Source organism: Chanodichthys erythropterus, chromosome 16 (genome assembly GCF_024489055.1).
Source record: "Chanodichthys erythropterus isolate Z2021 chromosome 16, ASM2448905v1, whole genome shotgun sequence".
Lineage (NCBI taxonomy): Eukaryota > Metazoa > Chordata > Actinopteri > Cypriniformes > Xenocyprididae > Chanodichthys > Chanodichthys erythropterus.
The window spans coordinates 24,502,180-24,515,309 of NC_090236.1; the positions used below are offsets into that span (position 1 = coordinate 24,502,180).

The 13,130-nt window shown below is 35.1% G+C and overlaps 1 protein-coding gene across 2 annotated transcripts in view; it reads right to left on the bottom strand.

Annotated features, from left to right (window-relative positions):
* abca4b (ATP-binding cassette, sub-family A (ABC1), member 4b) overlaps positions 1–10,676 on the bottom strand; it is a 47,502-nt gene extending 36,826 nt beyond the window's left edge. For both annotated transcript variants that reach the window (XM_067363825.1, XM_067363824.1), the window contains exons 1-6: positions 10,611–10,676; positions 9,316–9,409; positions 9,023–9,164; positions 6,814–6,953; positions 5,193–5,320; positions 2,967–3,161 (exon numbers count right to left, since the gene is read on the bottom strand). In XM_067363825.1, coding sequence (XP_067219926.1) covers positions 2,967–3,161; positions 5,193–5,320; positions 6,814–6,953; positions 9,023–9,164; positions 9,316–9,409; positions 10,611–10,676 — 765 coding nt within the window. The remainder of the gene's footprint in view (positions 1–2,966; positions 3,162–5,192; positions 5,321–6,813; positions 6,954–9,022; positions 9,165–9,315; positions 9,410–10,610) is intronic.
* Positions 10,677–13,130: the final 2,454 nt, after the last annotated feature.

The window sequence follows — 13,130 nt, forward strand, 5'->3', positions numbered from 1 at the left end:
CATGGAGACTGAACTGCAATCTTTGCTGGCTTTGTTTTCATTTTTAGCAGCCATTGTGCAGTTAAACTCAACATTTTTTTAATACTGCAGCTGCCTACATGCGCAAGAGGCAACTGTTTACAGTTGTACGCGCATACCCAATGTTCATTAAAGGTACAATTTGTAAGATATTCACAGTAAAATATCCAAAAACCACTAGGCTTGTGTTATATATTTTGTCCAGCTGATTACTAACAATATCTCTAATGTTTTCAACTCCTTGTAAATCATGAGAAAATTCCCATTCTAAACAGTGACACGGGGCAATGCAGTCGCCTGTCAATGACGTCAGTTACCCTTTGTTACCGCCTTTACTGACGTAGGAACCACATGACAACAGTGCCGTGGACAAATGCAGAAGTAGTGTCTAGCGTCCAGCAAACCACTAGCTTGCTTCAAGCAGTTCCTTATTTACTTCTTGCACGTTTTATGGTGGATTGTGTTACTTATTTATCTGCCATCTGCCGCTGGTTCTGTTGACAAGGACAGCTCCCATAAATGTAAGCGTACGGGCCAACCAAACGACCCAAGAAGAGTTTGGGACAAGAGGAGAGAAAGAGCGAGGATCAATATCGGTGTTGCATTTTCTAGATGGAGAGAGCTTTGCGACAAACTTCACCTAGAAAGAGATGCCGATCTCGCTTGTGTTTTACTCAACAGGTGAGTTGTTTTGATTCGTATCTTTTCGTATTCTTTATCTTTCCGTCTGATTGATGGCTGTCAGCGGTTGTGTAGAAGACAACAAATCCCATCATTCCACGCACCTTCTTAGCGTCATCAAACCACGCGATTGTTATTGTTTTGGTAGTGCGCCTACAACCTGTACCTTTAACGGCCATGTGACATGCATTTTCGGTTGTGTAGTGTGGACGGAGATCGTTTCTGAAACTCTGTGGAAACGCCAGTGTAGACAAGGATTGTTTTAATTTTAAAACTCAGTTTTAAAACAAATACCACAATTAGTGTAAACGGGGCCCTTAGAGATGGAAGACATTGACTTTATGTTCTTTCCGGGAATATAGGGTTCATATGTTGAGTACATTAATATAGTCATTGATTTACTGCATGTTGACTTATTATTAATAACACTGGTCTACAAACTTTTTAGAATTCATCTGCTTTAGAGAAAAAGGGTCCATTTATTATGTATTTTGATGTGCTGAATTTAAATATGACAATTAAAACAAATGATTGGCTGATAATATTCCAAGATATATATGTTTTTTACATTCTACATCTATGTAGATTGTGTCGATAGTACCTGTCACCTGTCCTGTTTATGTAACACTATAAAAATAAGCAAAGGGTTATAAATCAAATTTATTATGAAACAAAAGGCAAAAAACTCATATTTACTGTACATACTGTAGTTTAGTCCTATTCAGTGTCTACTCTGTGCTACTTGGCTTGTCTATTAAATGGAGCATCTCTTGTCACTGTCCAGCAATAGTCTGCAAGCATTGATGGGCTCTATTTGCTCCATTTGGAGGGCCACAGCACTGTAGAGCTTAGATTCAACCCTAATTAAACACACCTGAATTAAACAGCTCATGAAGTCCTTCAGGCTGAAAACTGAAAACTACAGGTATGTGTGTTGGAGCAGGGCTGTGGGCCTCCAGGAACTGAATTTTGCACCCCTGCTGTATGATTTCTATAGCTGACATAGGGCAATTTATTCAGCAGAGTGATGTAAGCTTTGTTATGATTCCACCATTCATGACACCAGCAGAGAGCTGCAAGATGAGCAACAACTTTTCCCGAAAGCCTAACATCATCACGAGAGACAGCAAAACTGCTTAAAGAACAGTAACTGCTTCCACAGCAGTCCTCACCATGCACCGGAGGGTGTGTCTTCATTAATCTCATTAGTAAATGAGGCCAGGCAGTGTGTCATCATGCTAACGCTACCATCTGCTTTGGCCTAACCCTAGCTGAACCACACGGACGAAGTGAGAGAGAGACTAAGAAAGAGAAAGCTGATAAGTAGTGTTGTTTCAGCAGTGGTATTCATAGGCCTCCTAAAATCTAACAACAGGTAAGTAGGTCTGGCTCATGATCCACATTCTTAGTTTAGTGCACCACCTGTGAACACTTATGATGTGTTTAGAACAGCTTTTCCATAATTCCAAAGCATGTGTCACATGTGACATCCGTACAGCTCATGTATACAGCACACTATAGAGGAGTACATTGATGACAGTTAATTACTGTTGACTCTGAGCTAAATATTTCCAAACTTCATGAAAAATATTTAAATTTCTCTGAAACAAAATTAACAGTTTCAAAATGTATAAGGCAAACAGAGAGTGAGTTACAGCGAGAGAACGTTATAACACCTCAGTGACCATTTAGAAATGTTGAATATTTCACAGAAACATCTATATTATATTTAATTTTATAACTACTCTATTATATTTATAAATGTATAAGTTATTATAATGATAGCATAATTTAGTGTTATATTTATCATTCAAAGTATGGGGTTGGTAAAATTTTTAATGTTCCTGAAGGAAGTCTCATGCTCACCAACACTGCATTTATTTAAAAATAAAACAAAAACAGTAATATTGTAAAATATTATTATAATTTAAGACGTTTCAGTGTCACATGATCCTTCAGAAATCATTCTAATATGCTGATTTGCTGCTCAAAAAACATTTCTTTCTGCATAAAAGTATTAATTTCTTCCCAAAAAAAGTATTTGATCATTCACATTTTATGTAGTTGGCCTTGTACAGTGTACAATCATGGCAAAGGGAGTGTGATTTACTGTATACACAACATTTTCAATCCATTTCATTTTGGAATTATCATTTTCAGGAATTTAATTTGGTCATTTTTTGGGATTGAATTACATTTAATTTCTCTAAACACCAGTATAACAGTTTTCAGTGCAGCATGTGTAAAGAGAAAGTGTCATGACTGACCAGTCGGAAGAGCTTGAAGAAGTCTATGTTGGCGTAAAGTACATCCTCGATCTTCTGCAGTTTCTGCTGGGAAAGGGCACACATGGCATTGTGGACCCAGTACAATCCACGGTTGGGGAAGATGAGAAATCGATCCAGAAGAGTCTGACTGCAGGCGATCTCCTTCAGAGTCAGATCTGGGACGCCATATGCAAACTGGAAACACAGGAGCAGATTATTGGGCAAAGTTCAGCATGTCCAGAATTAAAGCTCTGCTTAGTGAAGATGCACAGAAGTTGTTATTTCGTGGCTTTGAAGGTTGTTCATACATATTCAGGGTATAGAGGCATGCTAACAGATTTGGTCAAAATTTGGTTTTGGAGGAATTTGATGAAAACACTGTGAAAAAAATAAAAAGAATAATTCAGTATTCAGTAAATACAGTAAAAAAGTAAAAATATTTATAGAGCAATCTGTAAATTTTATAGGAATGTCAGTTTACAGTTTTTCACTGTGAATTATACGTTTTTTCCTTAAAAAAAGGTACATTTACAACACAAAATGTAGTTCTATTACAGTTTTTCTATATATATATATATATATATATATATATATATATATATATATATATATATATATATATATATAGAGAGAGAGAGAGAGAGAGAGAGAGAGAGAGAGAGAGAGAGTACAACTTTAACTATTTTTAACAATTTAACCAGATTTTTACTGTCACATTTTTACAGTCTTTTACAAGGTACAATATGGGTACACTATGTAACATTTTTCCAAGTCAATATATCATCAGTCCTCCCTGATGCACTATGATAAGCCTATAAGCCTATTATAAGTGATTATATAAAGGATAGATTTCGTGGGAAATTGTGTACACACGTCACTCATTTGGCGTGTCTCATCATATCTGTAAATAGAGAAAAGTTGCTCCGGCTAATAAGGCGTGTGTATGGCGCGGGAGTGACATAGTTTAGTTGTCACAGCGAGCGAGAAAATCGACATGGAGCGCTAAATCTCAAACCTCCGGGGAATCACCTACTTTAAAAAAAATCCAGAACAGAAGAGAAACTGACAGAGCTCGTAATAAAACAAGAATCAACATTGGCTTGGCTTTTCGAAAATGGAGTTAACTGAGGTATTTGAAATGTTGTAACAGTGATGAGGAGATGCCAATTTTACGACTCGACAGGTGAGTAAGGTATTTTATTGAACAGATAAATTGCCATATTTAGCTCTCTAACAGAGTTCATTGTAAAGCAGTACCATGTCTTTTAATGGGTATAGCTACAGTAACATCTTCAGCTAGTCCGCTTGGGATCCTTTCCATCTAAATGGGTTATGATCCTAGTAGTGAATGTTTTATGAGCAGTAGGATAATCTCTGTCCTTTTTTACTTATGAGGAAGAATTCATCCGCACAGTCATGCAGCGCCAAAGCACAACCAAAACAATGTTCCTCTGCAAAATGCATGCAGTTTTGTATTTTAACTGCTAGAGAGTCAAAGGTTACATAGCATACCTTTTAAAAAAATATTTTTTTTTCTTTTTTTTTTTCTTTGTAAGACTTTTTAAAACTCCAGAGGACAAAAATGAGATTACTAGGGGAATAATTTTTCGTAGGAAGAAATTTTTGAGAAGCAAGAGACTATATGGTTATATTTGATCTTTATTTAATCTCATTACTGTCTTGAAGAACAACTGGATATCTCATTTGTGAAATTCTCAGCATGATCTTATAGAAATATCTTCAGATGGATTATGGTTTGTAAAATTAATAAATTTGTGTTAAAGAAATCATTCAAATACAGATTTCTGGAAATAGCTCCATCCATTATGTTGTGTATCACAATACATCAAGGTGCACTTAGTAATGTGTAGGATCAAAGCAGCCTGCTTAAGAGTGCTTGAATCACTGAGACAATGGACTGCACAATAAATCAGCCAGTGTGTGAAAGGCCAGCGTGAAACAAAAGAAGACATACGTCACCAAGACAATGACACACAACTTCAGGAAGGGCTCTCAGTGACTGTTAAACACCATAAAACACAACACAAACCTACTAGATTTTGCTGGAAACATCTAGGGAGTCCCCATAGGAGTGTATGAGGATGTGACTGTGTGGCAAGATTCTTGTTGCAGTGGGAAGCTGTTAAAGCATTTATGAAAACCAATGTCTCACAAGAGAAGCAGCCATTGTGCTTTTAAAAAGCAGGAAAATTTGCCACAACTTACTTGCTCCACCCGCACTAGTGCATTTGTAAGATCATGCACCACAGCTTCTGAAAGCCCAACGTCCCGCAGTAGGAATGATGTTAGAGTCTCGTCGTCCTTCAGAATGTCTTCCACTTTCAGTCCTTTACCTAAATGCACAGGGGAAAGGAAAGGACATGGAGGAAAACATATGATTAAACATCAGTAATGAAAACTATAATTTTATAATGAAAATGTCATAAGTCCAAGCCACATTCAAGTCTGTAAAGGTCATAAAAGATTTGTTTTAGATCATAAAAATTGCTTTCTTAAACTAAATCCTTTAAAACTTTGACTTGAGATGCAAGTAAACAAATATTCCCTTTTTTTGTGGCCTAGTTACATGTGAAATGGGAAGAATGCATTCCACACCTTTTTAACTGGAGCACTCTTAACATTGCAGCAGTGTGCTGATCAGCGTGTATAATGACTTTGACATATATTCACTCAGAGGACAAACTGTGCTGACAAAGTGCTTCAATGGATCACTTGATCACTGAATTCTTTGCTGAAAGGTTTGTCGCTCAACAGTACTCTGTGTTGAAAGGTCACAACATGGGGGTCGTGTGTGGAGAAAGTGCTGACAGATTTAACTAATTCACTCCAGTTAAAGGTGTTCAGAGATAAACTAATAGGACTGTTACTTGTATAAAAGATATGATAAGACATGTTATGAAAATATTATCATATGACATTAAAAAGATGCAAATTATGACTGTGATAAGAGATTAAAAAATTGTTTTTACCAAGTAGGATGTAGAATATTAAATTGTATTACTATATACACTACTGTTTAAAAGGTTGGGTTTGGGATTTTTTATTATTCAACTGATGAAAATTGACAGTAAAGACTTTTACATTGTAGCACAAAATATTCCTATTTTAAATAAATGCTTACTCTGTTCATTAAAGAATCCTGAAAAAATGTATCACTGTTTTAAACTGATAATAATAATAATAATAATAATAATAATAAATGTTTCTAGAACATCTGCATAATAGAATGAATTCTGAAGGATCATGTGACACTGAAGACTGAAGTAATGATGCTGAAAATTCAGCTTTACCATAACAGGAATAAATTACATGTTAAAATATACATTTACATTTACATTTACATTTAGTCATTTAGCAGACGCTTTTATCCAAAGCGACTTACAAATGAGAGTAGTAGAATCAATCAAATCAACATGAGAACAACAGTAAGTGCTGAGTGAAGTCACAGTTATGTCAGTAAAGTGCTCATAGCGCTCATAATATATTCAATTGGAAAGCAATTCTCTTGTGAAGCAATTCACAATATTACTGTTCTTACCATATTTTTATCAAATAAAATAATATTTTCCTAAAAAATACATTCCCAAAGTGGAAAAATTCACATCATCTTTTAAGAAAGACGTGGATTCGCCCTCACACTAAGGTCTAGTCATCAACCCATTAGATGGAGCAGGAAAAGGAAACAGGTATGAGAGGAGTGGAAGCACAAGAGAGGAAATGCCCACTCTCTCCATCCATCACTCAGATCCATTAAAGAGGTTCCATCAGTTCCTCTAAGGGCCGGGTTAATGGGTCAGACAGCAGACGCTCCCCATGCTCTACATACCTGCCACCAGCTCAGGATTGGTGCGCAGCGTCTCCATGAAGTTGCTCATGACAGTGACTTCACGCCACAGACGACCGAGCTGTTGGAACTCAGTGTCGTTGAACAGCAGCTCCTGAGAATCCATGTAAAACCGTGCCAGTCTAAGGAGGGCAGAAATAAATGAGTAACAACGATAGACTGGAACTGAGATTGGAAGTCCATTAAAAACAAACATTCTCAGAATTTCAGCTAATGTTGTGGCAAGGTTCTCTCAAAGTTACGAATGAACATTTCCAGTAAAGTTAATAAAACATTCCTTCAAGAGTATCTGGTCTTTATAATGTTCTTAAAAACTATCGTTCATAGAATGTTTTTACCTGAAACGCTTAGTTGGATGCTTACCAAATGTTTTTTTAAATGTTACTACTTGTTTCATTATGTGAGGAAAACATTGAAACATTGACTCACAAATACCAAAACGAGTAGCATAATGCGCTTAAACTGTCAAATACATACAAACGTATGTCAAAACCAGCGGCACAGGCAATCTTGGCGAGTATACAGATTAACACAGTCAGTTTTGAATCGTTAAATAGCTAAGAAGTGAACCCATGTTGTGTGTAACAGTATTGGGTCCGTTGAACACCGTTCATAAACTCTTAAAGGGACAGCAGTCCAATATTCCTGCTGCTGTCTGTCATGTTAATGAAAGAACAAAAGAAAATCACTTTCTGCTCTTGACTGAATAGGCCTACGTTTTATAACTTTAATGGTAAGAATTGATCTGTATTAATATTTACAAAAAAGACTACAGAAATTAATGTAACCAATGTAAAATGTGTCATTTTACATTTGATTACTTTAATTTCTGTAGTATTTCTTACCTGAATAGAAACCCAGTTAACCCCAAAAAAAACTTAGTTTCATAGATCTCTTTATTCTGTTGCATTTATTTGAGCTGTTTATATTTTATTACTGACTTTTACTTGTTTGTTTGTTTGTTTTTTAAATGAAAATAAAACTTTGCATTGAAGAAAAGTAGATTTTTGTTTGTATATGTTGTCAATTATAGTTCTTAGAAAGAAAAAAGGAATAGGGCGATTTCTCACTAACAAAAAATCGGAAATCGGAATCAGCCAAAAAAATTGAAATGGGTACATCCAACCCGATCTCACGGCAATTCGTACGTATTTTACGAGGTGGCTAAATCGTATGAATTCATACGACCTCACTCGTACTAATTCATACGTTTTTTGCTAAATCGTATGTATTTTACGAGTTGGCAAATTCGTATGAATTCATACGAATGACCTACCCCAAACCCCGCCCCTAAACCTAACCGTCACTGGGGTTTAGACAAATCATACGAATTCGCACGAGTGAGGTCGTATGAATTTATACGAAATAGCCACCTCGTAGAATAAGTACGAATTGGTCGTGACATAGCGTTGGTACATCTCTAATTTTACGGTATTAAAGGGTTAGTTCACCCAAAAATGAAAATTCTGTCATTAATTACTCAACCTCATGTCGTTCCACACCCGTAAGATCTTTGTTCATCTTCAGAACACAAATTAAGATATTTTTGATGAAATCTGATGGTACAGTGAGATAATTAACACCCTCAGATGCCCAGAAATCTACTAAAGACATATATAAAATGTTCTATTTGTGACTATTTGTAATTTGTGTTGTGTTTTGAAATCACCCATCACTATATTGTTGAATAAAGGTGCACAAAAAGTATTTTCGTCGCTTTATAACATTAAGGTTGAACCATTGTAGTCACATGAACTGTTTTAAAAATGTCTTTAGTAGCTTTCTGGGCATTGAAAGTGTTAATTATCTTGCTGGCAATAGAGGCCTCACTGAGCCATCAGATTTTATTAAAAATATCTTAATTTGTGTTCTGAAGATGAACGAAGATCCTACGGATGTGGAGCGACATGAGGGTGAGTAGTTAATGACCGAATTTTCATTTTTGGGTGAACTAACCCTTTAACTTGAGAGAGAGAAAAAAGAGAGAAAAAAACAGCTTTCTAATGGGATAAGACTAAATTTACAATCCCGACTCTTTGTTGCACCTCCTGCAAAACTCCTCTGCATAGGAAAACACATTTCTGGTCCAAACTATATAGTGTCAGAGGACTATCTCTGAACGCCTACAACACAACATGTCCTAGATAGGAAAATCTTCCAGATTTGAGCTGTGGAGGAGTGTCTGACTCACATGGAGTTGTGGTAGTTGGAAACGACCCCAGGTGACTCTCCTCGAGTTTGATGGCGAAAACATGGGTTATTAGCATTGCAGAAAATCCCTTGGATCCAAGGCAGGATTCCTGTTGAAGGCATAGCCTTGCTGGGAAAATGACCTGCATTTACAGATATCATGAGCAAGTCCTCAGTCACGACAGACAGATGTTGAAGGAAACGTTTATTATTTGAAAACCCATTTTTATCTATATCTGGCTGTGAGTGTGACATTGACAAGAGCTAACAATATACTTTAATGTGTATTCTTACATTCATGTTGGCGATATAGAGGATTTGCTCTTCGTAGCCAAACAAGTCCAATGAATAAAACCACAGGCCACAGAATCTCAACCAGGAAGCGAATCTGTGCACATAACAAGAGAGCAGAATGCTCAGAAACACGTCAGATCTAGGATGTAGGATTGTAGCAATGTTGGTAACACTTTGTAATACAACAATATATTACAAATCTATTACCTAACATAATAAGGTATCATGAAAAACAATACTACTTTTTACTATTTACTAATTACATGAATAAATACTGTATATACTATTTAAAGCATTTAATGTTAATATTATTTTATACATGAATGCATTTTTAACATTTCAAGTTGTACAAACTAATATATTAAAACAATCTAACTCTAATATAAATTAAAAATGCCAAAATCACAAAATGAAGATGTAAACTGAATTATATTTCTCTCCCCACTCTCAATAAATTCTCAAATTCTGTTAATAAAAAAGTTTTAAAACAAGCAGCTTTTGTCATAATTAACACAGAAATACAAGAAATATCTTAGTCTATATATATGGGCCTCGATTACTAAATGCTGTAATAAATTACTGGTCCTTGTTATGTCATAATGCATTATGTATTATATGACCTAATAAAGAACAATAATTTATTAAAGTATAATGCATTCATTTTAAAGAATTGAATAAGGTTGTACAATATGCACAATATTAGCTAAGCAAAAATTTTGATATTTAATTATTTTCATGATATGGCCAATAACTGATAAATGTTATCAATATTAAAATTCTATACTATTTTGTCTAAATAAATTGAACAGAAAACACTAAAAACTAAAATTGTTTTGAATTTAAGCATCAACATTATAATGTACAGTATGACAAAATGGATATTAATTTTCAGATATTGGTAATCTAACTGTAAAAATATGCTGAAGTAAAACGAAATATCCAATATTGGATCTAAAATTCTCTAAAATCATCCATAGAACTGATCGAACCGTAATGAAAAGTGTTGCCCTGATGTTAAATAAATAATAGCAGACAATAAATTATGCACATAATGTACTAAAAGTAAACTTGGAACATTCTGAAGCACAGCAAACACAGTTTTCAGCTTCAGAGTCTTATATTTTTGTGTGGCATGTCACACCTCATTGCCTAAATCCTGCACTCGTAACCAAATTTTTGAGGCTTGTATCACATGATATAAACAGAGCGCTCTAAATATAAGCTGTCTTGAGGCTTTAGAAACTACAGCCTGCGATGATGATTGTTTTGCGTCCCGGTGAATCGGTTAATTGTACCTTTTGTCTCTTGCGGAGTGTCCAGTTCTTCCAGAGCAGCAGACGGATCTGGCTGCTTGTGTTCATGGCTCCAACTTAACCCCTCGTAGGGGTCACCAACAAACAACAAACCTGGCAACACATCACATACTTAACACTCACAAACAAACTGACAGAAAACTTGCAGAACTGTTCAGATATTGTTAGCATTGCAGAGCTTTACATGTGACCATGTGATCAGATTTTAGACGACCAGCAGTCTTCCTTTAAAAAAAACAACTGTTTTAGTGTTTGGAGACTTTGTCATGTGATATTGGGTCACAAATCTTTAAAGAAAATATGGGCCTAGCATTGAACCACTGAACTATTTTGAGCCATAGCAATGACTACTACAGCAAGACCAAAACAGCACAGCAGTCACAGACAGAGCTGTTATTATGTCTGTTAGACATCTAATTTTCCACAGTGATCTTTTTACACAAACACTGATTAAAGCCCTTTGAGTTCAGGTTCAGATAGAAATGTCTCATCTTATGGAGTCTCTTTTGATAGACATATTACGAGTATACTTGATCTTTATGGCTAAATGAATGAAAAAAATAAAAAAATGCATTATTTTAGGTATAATATGCATATTCTCTACCGAGGACAACTTAAACCTGTCGTGAATGTACGCTACCGTTCAAAGGTTTGGTGTCAGTAAGATTTTGAAGATGTTTTTGAAAGAAGTCTCTTATGTAAAAACTGTAACTATTGTTATTAAAATAACCAGTTTCTATTTGAATACATTTTAAAATGTAATTTATTCCTGTGATGGCACAGCTGAATTTTCAACATCATTAATACAGTCTTCAGTGTCACATGATCCTTCAGAAATCATTCTAATATGCTGATTTGCTGCTTAAGAAACATTTCTTATTATTATCAATGTTGAAAACAAATGTGTTGCTCAATATTTTTGAGGAATCAGTGACATATTTTTTTCTGGATTCTTTGATAATAAGTTCAAAAGAACAGCATTTTTTTTAAATAAAATCTTGTTTAAATACGTCTTAGTCACTTTTGATCAAATTAATGTATCCTTGATGAATAGAAGTATTAATTTCTTTAAAAAATAATAAATAAATAATAATAATAAATAAAATCTTACTGAACACAAACTTTTGGATGGTAGTGTATGACCAAAAATGGTATACTTACTTCAGTGCTGAAAAGATTTGAGTCCCTCAACATTCGCATATAAAGGTACATAATTACAGTCCATGATAGTCGTTGAAACACAACAGCCAAACTTGCTGCTCTTGACTGACTCATGTGATACCACTAATCTGATTGCCTTAATCTGCAGGGTTAACATGGCCATCAACAAAGCCCTCCATTTTAAAAATACTACTATTTATTTACAAGTACAAGTGGAGGATTGATGATGCATTAGGAGATACTGTTAATGTGTGTTGTGTTATATTAAGTATTATATGGACATTTGGAGTATGTGTGCTATATTTTATATCCTATTTCTGCTTCTGTTTGTTGGATGAGTCAGAGCTGAGCAGCTCAGTGCTGGAGCTCAGGTGACATGTCTAATTAGGGATGAGGAGGGACAGACTCTGTCCCGGACAGTTACAGATACACAGGGAGTGAGAACAATAGGCAAGCTCTGTAATCAGGACACTGGTCTGTCTCCCCCTGAAATACAGCAGCTAAATTAACCTTTGACATGAAATCTTGAACATGCTGATTAAATCATAATAAATTATGTTTAAATGTAGTCATTTTTAATAAGAAGTTTTGCTAAAGCAGGAATCAATGCTTTAGGAATCGTGTTTTACACAACAATTGGTGACTTTTTTTTTTTTCCGCAATTAATTACAAAGAAACTACATGTAATTTTTACAAGTAACATTGAAAAAACATTAAAGTTTAAAGCAGAAAGACTGAAATATTTTTGTTTGTTTGTTTTTTGGTAAAACATACTCCAAAAATCTTTGATTTATTTGAAAAATATTTTTTATTGTATGGTAATTTTTTGTCATCTTTATTAGTTTTTTTAATGTATTTATTTATTTTCTATTTAGCTTTAAGGGTTCGTTCACCCAAAAATGAAAATCCAATGTTCTAAATCCAAACTCTTTAGAACAAATGAAGATAACAGACTGAATTTAGGATTTCATTCAAATATTAACAAACATTGATCAGCAAACACTAAAGAGCACTCAGCCAAACCTTCTTGACACATCAGAACAAATCTCATTGGTTCTTGCGGAAGCTCAAATGTGCTGTGTAACAAATGAGAATGAACCTCATTGGTTCTTGAGGAAGCTCAAATGTGCTGCGTAACAAATGAGAATGAACCGCATTGGTTCTTCAAACAGCACCTACATCCCCCACAAGTTGTTCATCACTCATCCAAAAACAAACTCCAGCATATTCAGTTGTCAGACACGACTGGAACTTCAAAAAGGGACCAGCTTCTATGGACAGAGGAAACTAAAAAAGAGCTTTTTTGGCAGCAAACCCACCAGATGGGTTTGGTGCACACAT